Raw genomic sequence first — 16,356 nt, forward strand, 5'->3', positions numbered from 1 at the left:
GTGTGTATATGTGTGCACGTGCACGCATGCGTGTGTGTGCATGCGTATGTGTGCATGCATATGTGTATATATACACAAGTGTGTGTGTGTATATATATACATGTATATACATTATATAGAATCGCTTACCTTTCCATGGCCTGTGCAGCCCGTTTGCATTGCTAGTTGTCCTAAAGCTCCTTCTGTGCTGACCTGGGCACTCATAAGCCCTCCTGTTTAAGAGATGCTGGAGAGGCTGATTGATAGCATAGAAAAAAATTACAGAACTTAGTACATGAAAGAATAAACACACACACCGATTATATTTAATAATTGTATATTTCTTTACACATAGGGTTGCTAGTGTCATTTTACAAAGTACACTGATTTGGACTGGCAACAAATACTTTTTACAGGATGATGTCTTCAGCAAAAAAGTGCTTGTCACGGCAGCTGAATTCCGTCTGAGGATCCTTTTGTAATACAGCCACTTATTTTAAGAGTTCAAGGATGTGACTGTTTCCATAAGCCATCAAACCAAAAAATATGCATCTTGACTGCTTACCTTGGCTATTAAAATGATTAACACGAAGTAGCAACATTAATGTGTTTAAAAAGGCACTTTTGATTTGGGGCCCAAGCTTCATCCTTACTTTTGAGGGGCTTTCGCAACACCGAATGTTGTAACTATGGCTTTTCAAGTTTGGAAAAGTTCAACCCTCATGCAGAGGCCTTGGTCCTTAAGATACAGAGAGACTGACCGGCTCCTCCAGCGCCTGGCTTTCTGCCTTCTAGCTTAAGTGTTGATGCAAGCAGAGGCTTATTTTTCAAAGCAGTAACTGTTGAATCAATCACTCACGTGAGAGGAGGTCACTGTAACAGACCTAGTATTAAACGAGGCTTTCTTTTTATAGCACCACGAATAACCTTTGGTTATGACCCATCACTGAAATTTTGAGGGACAGATGTTTATCTGAAGTGTATTGGCAATGTTCCAGTTAGCAAATGTAATACATAAAACCTACCATGTTCAGTTTTGAAAACAATTAAATCGTATGCTAAACTATCTGCTGCCCTTCCACCTGGAGCAGTCATAAACAGCGGCTTTTTTTTGTACAGGAACAGGTCTGGATGGAGAAGGTTATCCAGAGCTCTATTTCTGTAAAAATGAATGCTCATCCCTTCCAGGAAAAAGGGGATTATTTTTTTAGATAGCGGTTTTACACAAAGGACACTGAAGTGCTCACTGATTGCAGCAAATCTGATCCAACTGTATGCCCTCACCTAGGAAAAACAGTGTTTTGTAATTTGTTCTGCTTCTGTATAGATTTTTAGCATCTTTCCTGGCTCCTGTACAACTTCTGGCTAGCAAAAGGAATAACTGAAGAGTTTTCTAAATTATATTTAAATAAACGCATACGATATGCTCTTAAGTATTGACAGTTTGAAATCTGGCAGTTCACTTAGAGAAGCAGTCAGGACTCCTAGAGGATTAATACCTGAGTGCAGAACTTCCTATTCTACAGCTTAATAAGTAAGCAAAATACTCAGAGAGAGGTTGTGTGAAATGAACCTGTACAATAAGAGCTCAGCAAAGGTTCCCTAGAGCAGAGCAGAGCGCCCGGGTCGAGGGAGCTGCGGGCCGACCTTGGGGCACCCGTCACTCCCTCCTGCAAAAGGAGAAAGGAACTGACAAAATACACCCGAGTTCCCTTAGCTGAGCAGCTGGCAGATCTCCCTGTGAACGCAGCATAAGAAATCCACATAAGAAGCTCCTCCGTAAATACTCTTGTCTTCTACTAGGAACTGCCGGAAAAGCATCTCTGGCTGCTCCCGTTGTTTCACTATCATCAGCTGAAAAGATGAGAGAGATGTGTTTTAGGATACAATCATACTAAATGGCAACACGGTTTTCCTGTATCTATTAGTGTGTGCAGCTGAGGGGGAAAACTCCCCAAACTAATAAATCCCCACATTGCAGCAGCTGTATTTATGAACGCAGGAGAGAGAGAGACTACTGTGAATTAAGGGTTGCAGAATAAACAGGTAACCTTTAGACTTAAGTGCCTTGGAAAATCTCAATTATGAATTGAGCACGTTTGAGATGCTCATGCCTGCAACACATGCTGGAACTTGCTAACGTACAGGAAAATCCCTTTTACAGCTACCAGTAAGTTTTGTCAAAGCCAGTATTGTTCTGAACAGGCCTGAGGAATGAGTGGAGGCAGAGAGAAGCCGTGTACCTTCATAGTGTAGGGCCTTTGGCTCTGGATATGCTTCAGTATTGACTTAAATTTCTTGGCAAATGGATTGTCCAGGTCAGGCAGTGATGTCTGTTAGGAAGCAAGCAGGGCGGTTTGTTACATTCCAATCACATCTCTTCTGAAGTCATAAGTCATACAAGGCTGCTGCCTCTATTTATGATGCAAGTTCCTGTGAACTTCATCCTGCTCTGGGAAATGCCATCTCCCTTGTCTTAAAGATGCATCCATCAAAGCCATTTTCCAGTTTAGAATAAACACTGTATGAAAACTAATTATCTGGAGAAACATGTTTTGTTCCAATTTTAGCAGTACCCATTCAATGGGACTTTACTGCGTCCAACAGTAACAAGAAGGTTTAAAAACCATGTTAGAGCTTTTCCCACAAGCGTTCGAAGTGTAGAAGTTTATTAAAGCTTGCGGTGTCTTAACACCTTCTGCTGGTCACCTGTTTCTGCTTTTAGCTGAATGACAGAAGTCTACCTCACTTGTTTCTCTGATGGGCAGTCTGGTCTTACTGAATCATAAATTCTGGAAAAGGAACAAAGTGTCCATCTACTCACCGCCTCCGCGCTGATGTGTGCAAAGGATGGCACGTTGAAAAGCCCTTGGATGAGCTCCGGGGGCGTGCTGACTCCCAGCCACAGGAACATACTCAGACCGTTGGCTAGAAGGAAGGCGCCTCCTTCGGAGAGACGCTCCTCCAAGCAGCGGACGGCAGCCGGGACAGCATCGCTCTTCACATCCAGGCTGTGCTGTGGGGCAGAAATACACTAGAGTTGCAGCCATGGTGGCTTCAGCTTTTACATACTGAAAAGTAACTATTGGAAGGTGTACTACATCTTGGTGGCTCCTTTCCAGATTAGTGCAATTAGAAATCAAACCTCTTCTTTTCCAGTTAATGCACTGCTAAGTGGGGAGACACTTGCTCACCAGTATCGATCTTTAGTGAAGCTGGTATCTTTCATTTCCCTGGTCGAAAATCTTGCTGAAAGCACAGTGATGAGCTGCTTGGAGTGTGCTGGCATCAATGACTCATCATGTGTTACGTCCCCATTTTCTGCTAAACTAGAGGTTCTACCCTCCCTCCTCACTTTAGTTCAATTAGCAGCAACATCACAGTATAAGCATAATGCAGAGCGGTAGCGCAACACTTGCCCAGCAGACAGACTCTTTCCTCCTCATTATAAAACCGCAGCACCCTTGAGATGGAAGGATGTGCAACATACTCACAATTGGCAGAAGCTGGGGGTAGAAGTAGACCTGTGTGTCAGCGACCCCCATGGACGTGACCAGCTGGCGATGGAAAGCTCGCTCGTCCGTTGGGATTTCTGGCCTCCCCACTAGCACGCAGCTCTTCAACAGACAGTTCATGTACACTGGCAGCACTTTCATTGCGTCCGGAAGGATGAGCTGAGAAGCAGGGAAAGCTTGTTATGTCACATATCCTGTGTGCTGGGGAGTGGGAGCTAGACTTTCAAACATTTACATAAACCAGAGCTTGCTTTGATTAAAGAGAAAAAGATAAAACAGTAAACTTTTTTTATATGCAGCATTTCAAACAGGTGGGAAAGCTCTGCATTGTTAGTATGTTTAATAAGAATGTAACGAATTCCTTGCCCTATCGACTGCAGTAGTCATCTCGGATGCTGTCATCTCCCTGTAACCCGTACTTTTAGGTACTAAATTAAAGGGAAAGTGGGTGGTTTTCCTCTGAACAATTTAGGAGGGCAATGCAGGGCCACAGTGTCTCTCGTATCATCTCTAACATACTCAGTCCACACACTGAACAATTCATTGCCCAAGCTTTTGATTAATGGGAGCATTGCGTGGTATATAAATCCTCATTCTTGCTCTAAGCCCAACTGCCAGAACGTAAGGGTGAAAAATTCAAAACAAAATAATTGTTGCTTTTACTGGAGCACAGAATTTTAAGTCATATAATTAAGATGTGCTAATAATTCTAATCTACATGTTACTTTTAAGAAGAAGGAAATAAAGTTTCAAGGAGATCAAAGGAACCGATCCAAGTCAAATGCCTCCAACGTTGTCAGAGTCCTTTGGCTTTCCCTCAGCATTAATGTACAAAATTGCCAACTGTCTTTCAAAAAAAGTGACAGAAAGCCAAGCATTCCTGCTGTCTTTTAAGGTGCCTCACGGCCTAAAGGAGGGAGGGAAATATACAGAAGATTGGTTTTACCTGGCTCACTGCCGACGGGCTGGCACAGTTCTTCCTGTAGCAGGCCAGCATGTGAGCTGTCTGATTCACCAGGATCTCTCTGACCACCTTCAGTGGCTGGCTCAGAATGGCTTTATATGCTGCAAACCCAGAAGTACACAAGAGCGTGCTTAAGATGGACACAGACTCTTAAAAGTATCTGTATTCTGCCAGCTTCCGATTTTACTAACCTGAGGTCTGTGGCTGTTGCTGGTTTTTACTCTCTGTTACAGACAGCATCTTGGACAATGTTTATTCATCTTTGCCAAAAAACCCCACCAAGCCTCTGACACCATGCTAGGATGTCCATTCCCACTGCTCTGCCTCTACAGTTTTGCATATTGCGTGTTTCTCGCTATGTCACAAGCTTTACTTTCATGGCAGTAAGCCTAAAATTTGTAATCTATTTGTCTGTTCAATTTTATAATACTTCAAGAATTGCTCAGGCTTGGAGCAGCAAGTTACAGAATGCAATTTCCCACAAGGCAGTCACTTCAACTCCCTTTCCTTCCCCTTCCTTCACCCCAAAGTAAAATGAAACAAAACAGGTCTGTTTTAACTTTACCTGACTTAGCAAAGAAGTTGATCAGTGCATCAGTCTCACAAGTCTTGTAGACATCAGCCAACTGGGAGCTGCAATTCAAACCTATATTGTGTATGCGAAGTCGTCTTTGCCCGCTTATTGATGTGTAAAGGACAGCGCACTGCAACAGAGGTGCAAATTAGCAGTTCTTTTTATTCTGAAACAAAAAGCTTCATGCAAGAGCCCCTATTTGTGTGTAAAAGGCACACAGTTATTTCCAAAGACAGCCTAGCCCTGCCGTGCTGCGCCACTGCTTCTGTGTCTGTGGGGCCAACACGCCTGTGGTTTTAATGGATGCATATTAAACATTATAAAAGTTACTCAACAGTATAAAAAATACTGATGGATTGAAGAGCTGATTACTCTTTGCTACACACTGATGGTATCTTTCAAAACCAAGAGACTGATAATGGCAGATTTGTAAACTGTGATTGTGGAACATTTGAACAGAGTTCAGATTCACGTATCTGAAAAGCTGCTGCATGAGAGATGAGAAGTTCTCTGCCTATCACATCATCTCTTGGCAAAAACAACACAGGAAAACCTCCTGATCTTGAAAAGCTGAGTGGTTCTTCTAACACCAGTAAGATGCTGATGAAGTGAAACAAGAGGCCCTGTTAACCCCTGTATCCTGCCACGGGCTCAGATATTAAAAACTGAGGGTGTAATTTAAGAATTTTCTAATGACTCCAGTTCTACTTCAATGTAATGTTGATATTTCAATACAATGTATGAACAAAAAGCCTGCAGGGCAAACAGACTCCAGGTTACTGTGATTTGCCTTGCATTAGACACTTCCACAAGTACCTCTCACACCAGACAGCTGGAAATGGTTGTACTCCAGATAAAATTAATTATTTATTAAAATATTAAAAATAATAGTGGGTGAGGTCTCGGTGAGCGTTCAAAAATGTTGCGGTATCTCTGGATAGAACATGCAGTATGGAGGTAGGTGAACACACCAATTGTCACGAGGGGCAGTGTTTGTGCTTTTGAGGTGAGATGCAACCTCTAGCTAGTTAATTAAACCCATTTCTCATTAGTGGTATTGTGTCACCAGTCTGTGCAAGCCGTGCATCAGTCCTACGCTGTAACTTTTTTTCTGTTAGGGCTGCAAAAGTTCTTGCTCACAATTTCACGTTGTTATGTGTAATTAAGGTTTGGGGTTTTTTACCTGAATTAAAGCTCCACTGTCTTCACTCAATTTGTCATCATGTTTGAACTCCACTGTCACTGCCTTGTCACAGTCAACCGCTGCCATCTCCACGTCTGTGGTGTTGTTCATGTAAATGGCACCAAAGAAGTCCGTAGCCCTGAAGCCTGCAGCCAGATTAAAACAAAACAAACATACCATTTTATTTAAAAGTGGCCCATCAATTGACATTATTTTGTGACTTTCATTTCACAGTCAGGCAGTTTTTCCCACTAAAACGGGACCCGTTTGCCCTCCAGGATTTGCAGCCTCAGAGGGTCCCAACCAAGGGCATTTTTTGACAACTGGGTAAGAGGGAAAAGCTGACGGGCCAGGAAGCTGCACTGTGACTCCTAAGACCACCCAGAGCCTTCTGTGCTGCTGATGTGGCCACTTTGTTGTGTGTACATTTCTCAAATACTTGCATTCAAGGTAAGAATGAATGCTTGAAAAGTAACACACGGTTGCATCATTTAGAGCATGAAAATGAAAGAACGCGTGTCAGGCAGCAACACATTTCTGTACAACTAACTTGCAATACAAGATGCACAGGTAACGATCAGCAGCTTTACTCATTTGGAAACTAGTTATTATGGAGGAATATGCAGGCAGATTACCTGCATTTCATCAGCCAATCCAACTACTTTTCAAGAAGCACATGACAAAGTTAAACCAGCCTGATCTTACAAGCGAACTGTACAGCAATCTATTAAAAAATACGTATTTTCATACGCATTCATGTTTATTTTCATTTCCCATGGGTACCAGTACCTGTACTTGTCCGAACCCTCATTATTGCATCAAACCCGGTCTTCTTTTCTATGTCCCTCCTGAGGTCACTTAGGAACTGAGGGCTGTCAGCGTCGAGCTAGCAAAGCAAAGGCAGAAGTTGCAGTTCACCACTGGGTGGCAGCCACAGAGCAGAAACCCAACCCTCTCCCCTCCCTGTGACATCGGATCCGTTCTGTTCACCTTCAACATCTCACTTTTTCTTTAAAAAGGGAGAAAAAACATTGGTGGATGTTTTGTTAACAGAAACATATATATGCAAGTGCCCACCAATTCATCACCAGGCGTGGAGAGCCAGGATTTCTACTCAAAGTCTCCTGCAACATCCCTTCTTGCACTTCACCTTAGAGCTTAGCGAGGATTTCATGGCACAGACTTAAAAATTAGAATAGCCTTGCTGGCTTTGTAAAAAGTGCTATTGCAGGTCAGCTCCTGACACCGAGGTGGCCCCCTACTCCCCAGAAGGATTCTCATGCAATTGTAAACAAACAAATGTTGTTACAGCTTTTTTTTTTGTCTTTATCATAAGCATCTTTGTCTGTATATGGAGGAGCAATATGCCTCCGTGCTCAGATGCCAGCATATTTAAGAAAGCAGACTTCATTTTTACGATACCAGCCAGCTTATTACTATTTCAAATAAAATATTTGAGCCTGATTGGTCATTTCTAAGTTTGGATTTTACCTCCTGGAGTTTACAAGTACGTTTTCTACACTCGCCATGTTTCTATGTTAAACATCAAAGTACACGCCGAAATAAAAAGGAAACCAACAAATCCCCAGGTGTTACTACCTGAAAGGCAGGAAACCCGCACCACTTACCTGGAAGTTGTTGTACTTGTACAAGGTTCCTCCAGTGTACATGGTGACAAGACCCATGGAGGCTACATCCACGTACTGATTTGGGAAGAGGAACAAATCCACGCAGCAGCCATTAGCCACGCAGTCCCTGGCTAAGGCCTCATAGAAATTTACCTGGGGCTGGAACAGCGTCTGTACAGAATTAAAAAAGTACACGGGTCATAACCTTAGATACCACTGGTGGCCAACCACAAGCCAAATGCACACTTGAAGAAAAAACAATGAAGTGCGAGTTTTAAGTGAAGACGCATGGATTCGACGGAAAACACGCTGCCCCTGCCCAGGTGCCCACAGGCAGAGAACCGACTCTGTATCTTCTTAGGGAACTGCATCACTAAACAGGCAGGCAGCAAAGGCTCTCGATGGCTGGAATTATTTGCTGCTGGGAGGTTTCCTTTATTGATGGGAATGGTTTGATTTCGGTGTTCCTACTTTGACAGGGCACAGGGAGAATGGGAATGCTACATAATCAAACACCGCGTCTCGGTAAAAGAAAATAAATTAAAAAAAACCCCAAGGCTCTGTTAGAGAAACTTAGCATAATAGCAGCCCCTGTTAAGTTGGAGTCGAACGTACCTTTTCCTTATCTGTATTGAGTAGTTTTTTGTCATCCCTGTTTCTCAGCTTCCCTGGTGCTTCTGCAGTAGGCAACGAAGAATGGAAGATGAACAATTTTCCAGCACATTCTGCAGCCTGTTTCAAAGACACCATATTGGCACGTTTATTACTGCTAAGATTAACAAGCCTGATTTTCATACGCTGGTATCACAGAGAACAGCGTATACTTTCTACAAGTTACTCAGAGCTAAATAATTCATTTAGCCTCAAAACTTGAGGCAAATAAGTCCCGAAACAAACCAGGAACTTTATGTCAGTAAATGACTTGGTCTAGCACGCTGACGCACAGTGATTTCTTCATAGGAGTCTAAAATCTTGATGGGCAAAACGAGGACTACTACTCATGGAGACTTTCCCATCGGATACAACCATTCTGCAACAAGCAGGAAGTATCAAAAGTACAAATGCGGGATTGGAAAATATTAAAAGGAAAAGTAATTTAACAGAAAAACTGTTTCCTTCAGTTCAGGCACACCAGTGTTTGCTACATTTTTACAAATAAGCGACAATTACATTCCTGTATAAGATTCCACATTCAAATTACACTAAAATGCAGGAGTATCAAAACTTGTGATGAACGTTCCTTCCCGCTGCTAAGAAAGAAAGTAAATGGCAGTTTTATTTAATCTCAAATAGGAACATAATCAATTTTATTCTTTTTAGACAAGAATTGTTTTCTTGAGCACTGGTGTATGCATATTAATAATTCACAATGAAAATATTTACAGATCATAACTTTAAAACACTGAGCTAGATAAAGAGCTTAATTAAGAGCTGCTTTCTTTTATAGCCAACATCAAAAGAAACGTACAGTTCTTGCCCTTAAGTTTCTTTTGTGCAAGTCAAGCATTGGGGAAGAGCATTCTAATGGAAGTGGTAACCAAACATGTTTTACGCACGTATCTTTCTGGCAACAGGAACACATAAATACTTAATTAATACCTATTTTCTTATTAGGAAACAGATTTGAGAAGTGTTGTGCATTTTCCATTCAACAAATTTATGTACTCAAAGTTCATGCTTTACTTAGACAGATACATAAACTATTTTAAAACACCACTGGCTGTTTTCTGCCCCTACAAATCTTGTGGTGACCCATGGTGGCATTCTTTTAATTGCCAGCACTCCATGGAAATGCCAGCATTTCAGGAGATGTCCCGGACATAAGAAAGCAACTGGGGATGCATCCTGACCTCTGGATTCACATTCAGCTACACAACTTGTCAGTGAGAACTTGTCAGTTAAGCGGAAACCCTCTAACCTCCTACCCGATTCAGTCATAAAGAGTCATAAATATCTCATTTTCCACAAGGAGTCAGCAGAAGCAGAGGAACAGGCAGGGCAAAATCACGTCTCATACTGACTCCTTTCTTGCCCTTCTCACGTGCAAGGGCTGGATGTCTTGCAGGCATCCACACCATCTGTTAGCTCTGCTGCAGTAACTAAATTCTATTATCTCTCTAGAATGCCGAATAAGAAACCGACTCCTGCTCCTCATTTTCTCCCAAACATCCCTTCAATGTAGAATGGACTTCAGGGGCTGGTTTCCCTCAATAAACAAAATCTGGAAACAGATGTTCTGCTTGTTAGTGTTCTCATCCTGACCAAAGCAGCTCAAATGTGCTGTTACAATAACGGAACGTACATGCTGGAAACCATCAGCAACTTTTTTTTTTTCTAATTCCCCATTGTGATTTGCAGGAGGACTTGGGACTGGCTTTTAGCAAACAGAGCTTGTGCAGCTTAACAACTCTTACTCTCATTAAAGAGCAGCTTCTATTACAGAGAGGAACATTCTAACCTTTAGTGCCTCCATGCCAGCCTGGATAACAGGAGCGAAGATGGTCTCACTCTCGTTAGTCTCTGCAAACATCTCTGGAATCTGGTCCAACAAGCTACAGAAGATGAAAGGGTCAGTGTCTCAACTAGGTAGCGTGTTTGGGATAATCCCCAAATGTATATCGTAACACACTAAGTCTTCAATAAGAAGACGTTTTCCATGAAACCATTAATTGTTCTATTTCTTAGGATTCCAGCCAGAATAAAACAAAATATGACTTTATAAATTCTACGAGATGCATTATTTCAAAGCTGGCAATGTAAAGGAATATGGAATAAATTAAAAATAGCTAAAAGCTAAGGGGTTCTAGTGTGCTGTAAGGACTGAAGAGTCCTTAGATCATATCCAGGTGTGCATCATAGGTATTGCAAAAGGAAAAACATGCATCACGGCACACAGCTGCAACCCGCTCCCGTTTGTGCAGATGCACAGCTGAAGCTGCGTGGTTTACAAGCAGCCTAAATATACTTTCAAATCCAGCCCTGGGGAGTTGTTGGTATCACTTTTTCTTTGCCTCGGGGTGGACCTGAAGCACCTTCTGGCTTCTAACGCATTTAAAAAAATACACGTACCCCCCAAACCCAGTGACACCACTGACAAAAAAAGGCATAATGTACTTCATAAACGTTCAGAACTTATTCACATATGGAATAATTATACTTTACTTGATAATAACAGATCGTGACTCCTGAAAGTTAACAAGGAATCCATCCAGCAAAGGAACAAACACTTCTCCAACATCTGAGACCACCATCATCTGAGGTTGAGCCAAGCTGCTTTTTACATTAAAGAAGTGGAGGACCTTGTTATAAGTGACAAAACCAACTCGAATTGCTGAGGCTTCTTCTTGCTCTTCTCTGTAAGAAAACCAAAACCAACTGGTTATAATTCTGAAATTCTGACCTTACGATAAAAGCATTCCTCTGGAACGCAAGGCTACCTTCAGATCATTATCTGTAACAAAGTAAACAACCAAGCAGATGTAATGGCCTCAAATCTTTGCCTTGGGTCAAGTTAAAACAGCCTGATCGAATCAACTGCTGTATTATTTACTTTTCAAAAAATACACATGTACGTCAACCCCATCAGCTGTGCATCCTATCCAAGCCGTCCAAAGTCCCCAAGATAAAGAACAAACCATGCAGTCCTCAAAACATGGAAAAGAGAGAGCAGCAACTAGTCCCAAACACAATCAGAAAACGAGCTTCATTTAGCATACACTGTAATTCTGTGACACTAATGACTGATGCCTAGTCAGATGTCTAGTGACTCTGGTGGGTCAATCTTCTGCTCCAGTAGGACTACATTTAAACGGCAAAAGCTGTTAGAACCTCCATAGCTGTACATCACACAGAAAACACACTGTAGAAGTTACTCATTATAGCTAGGAAGTTCCTCAGCCAACCTAAGGTAGGAGCTGCTGCTGTGAGCTACGCTGCAGGAACACCGCAGGCAGCAGGCTCAGCCTCTGCTTCTGTGGAGGGGACTCCTCTAAGATTGAGCCTGCTTTGCCATTAGTAGCAGTGCTATCACTAGTCCCAGCTGGACCCTTACCAGGTTTGCAGCCCTAAGTTTAGCAAGCCATTCTGTAAAAGGCAATCCTATTCCAAAAACTGATCTTAATTACCAATAAAATGGCACCTTCTCGTAGTGGTGTTCCTCTTCTAAGTGATAAATCAAGCCTTCAGCATGAAAAATACTGGCTAGGAAGCCCGTGGTACTTGCAGATACTACAGGTCAGCCCGTGTTCTGTACGGCAACATTAAACATTTAAGCAGCCTCCTTAACTTACAGTGCGATGTCACACGACCAGCAAGTACCAAGCCTGTAGTCTAATACTTCTGCATTTAAGAGGAAAGAGTTTCATAGTCAACGTACTGAAACTTGGAAATCCTCATTCAATTCCCAGCTATGCCACTGATTTAATTTATAACCTGAGAGGAAATTACTTAATCTTGTGGTGCCTGAGCTTCCATTTGCAGAAGGGGAACAGCAAGAATTGTTGTTTAATGCCACCAGAAATCTGTGCCACAATGAGCTGATTTCATTTTCTTTAGTCACTCACAGAAGGTTGTGATAGTAAAAAAAGCAACACAAACAAACATGCCAATCAACAAACAGGATCCCATCGCGTACAGCCTCACACGGATGTTACCATCACAACATAAGAATTAAATAACGGAACCCTACCACAGTATTTCCAATTACTGGGCTGCTAGGGCAAAAATCTACTATTTATCCATCACTCTGACCTCTGAAGAAACAAGTCAGTCAAGTGTTAACAGTCACCCTCAGCTTTCACTGGGGTAATGCAGGCAGGGTTTGAAAAACATGTATCTTCCTGAGGAGCATAAAGCCTTGGCCCCACCAAAATCAATGGCAAGGCCTCCGTGCTGTTCCACTGCGACCAACAGAATGCATTTCATCAGTTCACAAATGCTTGTAGAGTCAAAAGTCAAACTAAAGAGGAAAAACAACATAAATATACTTTTACTGCAATTCTTGTTAATTTTTTCTTAGGGTACATCGAAAAAGCCTTCTTCCTGGCTATCCAATCTGTTTGTCTTCAGAGAAAAAAAAGTTACTGGCAGTTCCACAGGCTTCATCTAAAACCTTGAGCTTGGGAGAGATAAATTTTCTTGTCTACAATTTTAACTCTCATGTCAGTCTAGAATGTTAACCTACTGCTCCTGTTTTATGGGAACACAGCTGGACGAGCGATGGACTTCTTTGATCTAAACCAAATCAATATTCTTTAACTGAACACGTTGCATAAAGAAGCTTTTTAAATAATTCCTCCAAGATACACTAACTCAACCAGATGCATCATTTCTGAACGCAAATTTTGAATCACTCCCAGCACTCAGACACTATTTCTTAGTAATGCAAATAACAGGGAGCATTCAGGAGCTTGTTAAGGACACAAAGTTATTAACTGCCTGCACGTACAGCACTTTTGTACTTCAAAGAGAAGTATCCACATCACCCTAGTAGCCCCAAAATTGTTACCCAGCAGGTATTTGGGACGATTTCTTCAGACACCATTGTCACCGTGGCAGTCTGTACCCTTCATCATAGGCCTCTCATCATAGTTTTCAAGATTTGTTGTAGATGTAGCAGACGACTGCCTATGCAGCTCATGCACTACTTATTTCTTTTTCAAGTCTCTAAATGATGTCTGGATCATATGTACAGAAATGCAGTGAAAGGGTTTTAATTACACACTTAAAAACCACATGCGCACAACGAGTCAGACCGAATTTCTGAGCTCATAAAGCCAATTATTTTAACTAATTTCTCTATTTCTCTAAATACAGTCAGGGCCTTTTGGTTTGGAACACTAAGTTTGAAAATGCCTGCTCTGAAATGTGAAAAAAGCAAGCAGTGTGTTTTCTGCTGTGCTGCAAGTCTACAAAACCACAAAATCCCTAACACCGGGTCTTGAGACACCTGCCTTAACCCTCTCTTTGCTACCTCTCACTTCGCAGCCACTGGCACAGGCCTTTACACAATTGCCTTTTTTTTTGTGACAGACTGCTTTGCTACCCCAAGTCTTTCCTCATAAAGTTACGAGCACGGGTTAAATCCCAGCATAAGGCTTTCACCTCGTGTGGTAACGGCAGGATATTTTCGCAGGTGTCTTTGCCCAGCAACAGCAAATGAACACACAGCAACCTTTGTGTCTCAGCACCGCCATGAAGGTGTCACCACAAATTTTGGTGGAATGCCTTTTTTTTTTTTTCAAATTAATACTGTTCAAAGACAACAGACGAGTCCAAAACCAAAGGGCTTGCCCTTTCTTTACTTTTTTTTTATCAGTGGACATGAAAACTTTGACCCTTAGACAGCGTTCTGTTATGTCAAAATAAATTACTTAGCAGTAGATCTCTGCAGAATGCTGGCGAGGAGAACCACCAACACATCTTTTTTGTGACACAGATACACTTGCTTTCACTTTTCTTCCACTTCGCCTACACAAGCCTAGGTATTTCTAAGCTGCAACTGCTTTTTGGTTCTACATTCATGCCTTTTATTACCTTCAGAGTCATGTCCAGTCCTGATGGAAAGCTTTGAGATGTGTTCAGGATAGTATCAAACACTTGTGTTTCCAGTGAAATCTTCAGTGACCAAGTACTTGAGAGATGGCCTTACATGGGCATCTGCCTAACTGACCTCCCACCCCGGACTGGAATTTCTTTCATGTACAGAGATCCCAGAAGAACATATGATAAGAAAGTTTTAACATATCCCAGATTATCTCAAGATCTCTTCTCCCACCGCTCCTTACTTTGCTTTCCTCTTTTCTTAAGTCTGTTCTCCCTCTACAAGTATTGTTATTTGGAACGTGTTCTCTTTCTCTATGTTCTTCAATGCTTTTCTATATTTCTGTTGAGAAATGACTTGTCTACTTAACCTCTTAGTCTTTCACTGCTCTCATTCAACTATGTGAGGCTGCATTATTTCAACTTTAATGAAAACTATACTAAATTACTACACTAAAACCTATGCAAACCTACACTGTCATTAACACTGATCAGCAGTTACACTGCTGCTGCGTGTTCAATGCTTACAAACCAAGCGTGCTGCATTTCATAAAATGTTCATCGCCTGTACAATTTGTTCTCATACCAGAACAAGAAAGTTCAACACAGCGAGAGGCTTCAGAAGTCTTGCTAACTAACAATAAGAGCTACAGATACAAGCCAACAATGCTAGGGCTTTAGAAAGACTTGCCATTCTTGAGAATTCTGGTTTTGAAATTTCTCTGTTTTATTTAATGATAAAAGCAGCCAGAACAGAACCACCACAAGTCAAGTCAAACCTGCAAGCTGGGACTTGGCTGATAACACCACTAGAGTTCACTACAAGAAAGGAAAAGAATGCATGCTACACGTGCAGTTAGTATGACAGGTTCTTTCCACTCATATACTAAGCCCAGACATCAAAATTCAAGAACTGCCAGCGGTGTTAAAGTTAACAATTGGTCGTTATCACCCCAAAATGCCTGTACTGTAAATTTTGACATTTTCTGTATCTTGTTTCTACCTCTTAACGTGCAAAGCTGCAGGGCAGCTGCAGCGAAGTGAGTTAGATAAAGCACACTTATGTTTCTTTACCTTGGAAGCTTATCCAGCAGAGTCTTCAGCTCATCACATATCAGTTTAACGAGGCCACTGTTTATGTTTCTGTACGACACATCAATCATGAAGATATAAGCTGGTGGCTTTGGAGGCTTGTTGTTCTACAGGAAAAATGACCATTCAGAGGGTAAATCAGACACTGTCCTATTACATCAAAAGTATTTCCAGGTGGTAGCAAGGCAAGCTAAATACGGCGTTCAGTTGTTTGAAAAATGCTATGGATCACAAATAGTAACTACAGCAGAAAGCTGACATGTATTGGGTAAAGTTCATCCCCAGAATAAAACACTGTTGCTGGAAAATAGCATCCTAATGGAATAAAATACGTAAAGGACAACAGTTTCTTAGATAGATGAAACAAAAACATTTTGTGCTGGAATGCGAGTGTTTAAACCAATTTACCTTTTGCCTCTGGTTTTGCATTCCCTGTATACAACACCATTTTGTTAATATGGATGCTTAAACTCTTTTTTTTTGTCAGCATTTGCCTCTAACAACTGTTAAATGCTTTCTAATCGATCCGGAAACAAAAAATACAACTTAGGTACCAAGGCAGAATTAAAATATCTCCATTCTCAGCAGTACTAAGTGGTGATCACCTGCATCCTGTCCGTGTGTCTTTCTGTCTCATGCTCCAATGCACTCTGGACAGCAGAACTGTGCTTTCAGAAATAACCTGACTTCCTGTAAGATATTCAAAGCATGGGAGTGGAGCATTCAGTGTAGGTAACAGCTGCTCACACAGCACTGACTGGAGCTGGTATGGATTCCTTTAGGCATCAATTTTTAGTCTCTTATTCATAATGTAAGCGGCACACAAATTGTGACATGCACCACTGACACAAGTTTCTGTACGTAAGAAAAAATAAGACGAG

At 41.7% G+C, this 16,356-nt stretch overlaps 1 protein-coding gene across 1 annotated transcript in view; it reads right to left on the reverse strand.

Annotated features, from left to right (window-relative positions):
• Positions 1-299: 299 nt before the first annotated feature.
• The window catches only part of SEC24D (SEC24 homolog D, COPII coat complex component), a 56,562-nt gene continuing 40,505 nt past the window's right edge, over positions 300-16,356 (reverse strand). Inside the window, exons 11-23 of the mRNA XM_069855180.1 lie at positions 15,458-15,582; positions 11,006-11,197; positions 10,302-10,395; positions 8,459-8,575; positions 7,844-8,014; positions 7,005-7,101; positions 6,216-6,361; positions 5,024-5,162; positions 4,441-4,559; positions 3,474-3,653; positions 2,804-2,995; positions 2,223-2,312; positions 300-1,833 (exon numbers count right to left, since the gene is read on the reverse strand). Of these exons, the coding sequence (XP_069711281.1) occupies positions 1,693-1,833; positions 2,223-2,312; positions 2,804-2,995; positions 3,474-3,653; positions 4,441-4,559; positions 5,024-5,162; positions 6,216-6,361; positions 7,005-7,101; positions 7,844-8,014; positions 8,459-8,575; positions 10,302-10,395; positions 11,006-11,197; positions 15,458-15,582 (1,803 nt within the window). The 3' untranslated portion in view covers positions 300-1,692. The remainder of the gene's footprint in view (positions 1,834-2,222; positions 2,313-2,803; positions 2,996-3,473; positions 3,654-4,440; positions 4,560-5,023; positions 5,163-6,215; positions 6,362-7,004; positions 7,102-7,843; positions 8,015-8,458; positions 8,576-10,301; positions 10,396-11,005; positions 11,198-15,457; positions 15,583-16,356) is intronic.

This window comes from Phaenicophaeus curvirostris, chromosome 4, assembly GCF_032191515.1.
Source record: "Phaenicophaeus curvirostris isolate KB17595 chromosome 4, BPBGC_Pcur_1.0, whole genome shotgun sequence".
Classification (NCBI taxonomy): domain Eukaryota; kingdom Metazoa; phylum Chordata; class Aves; order Cuculiformes; family Cuculidae; genus Phaenicophaeus; species Phaenicophaeus curvirostris.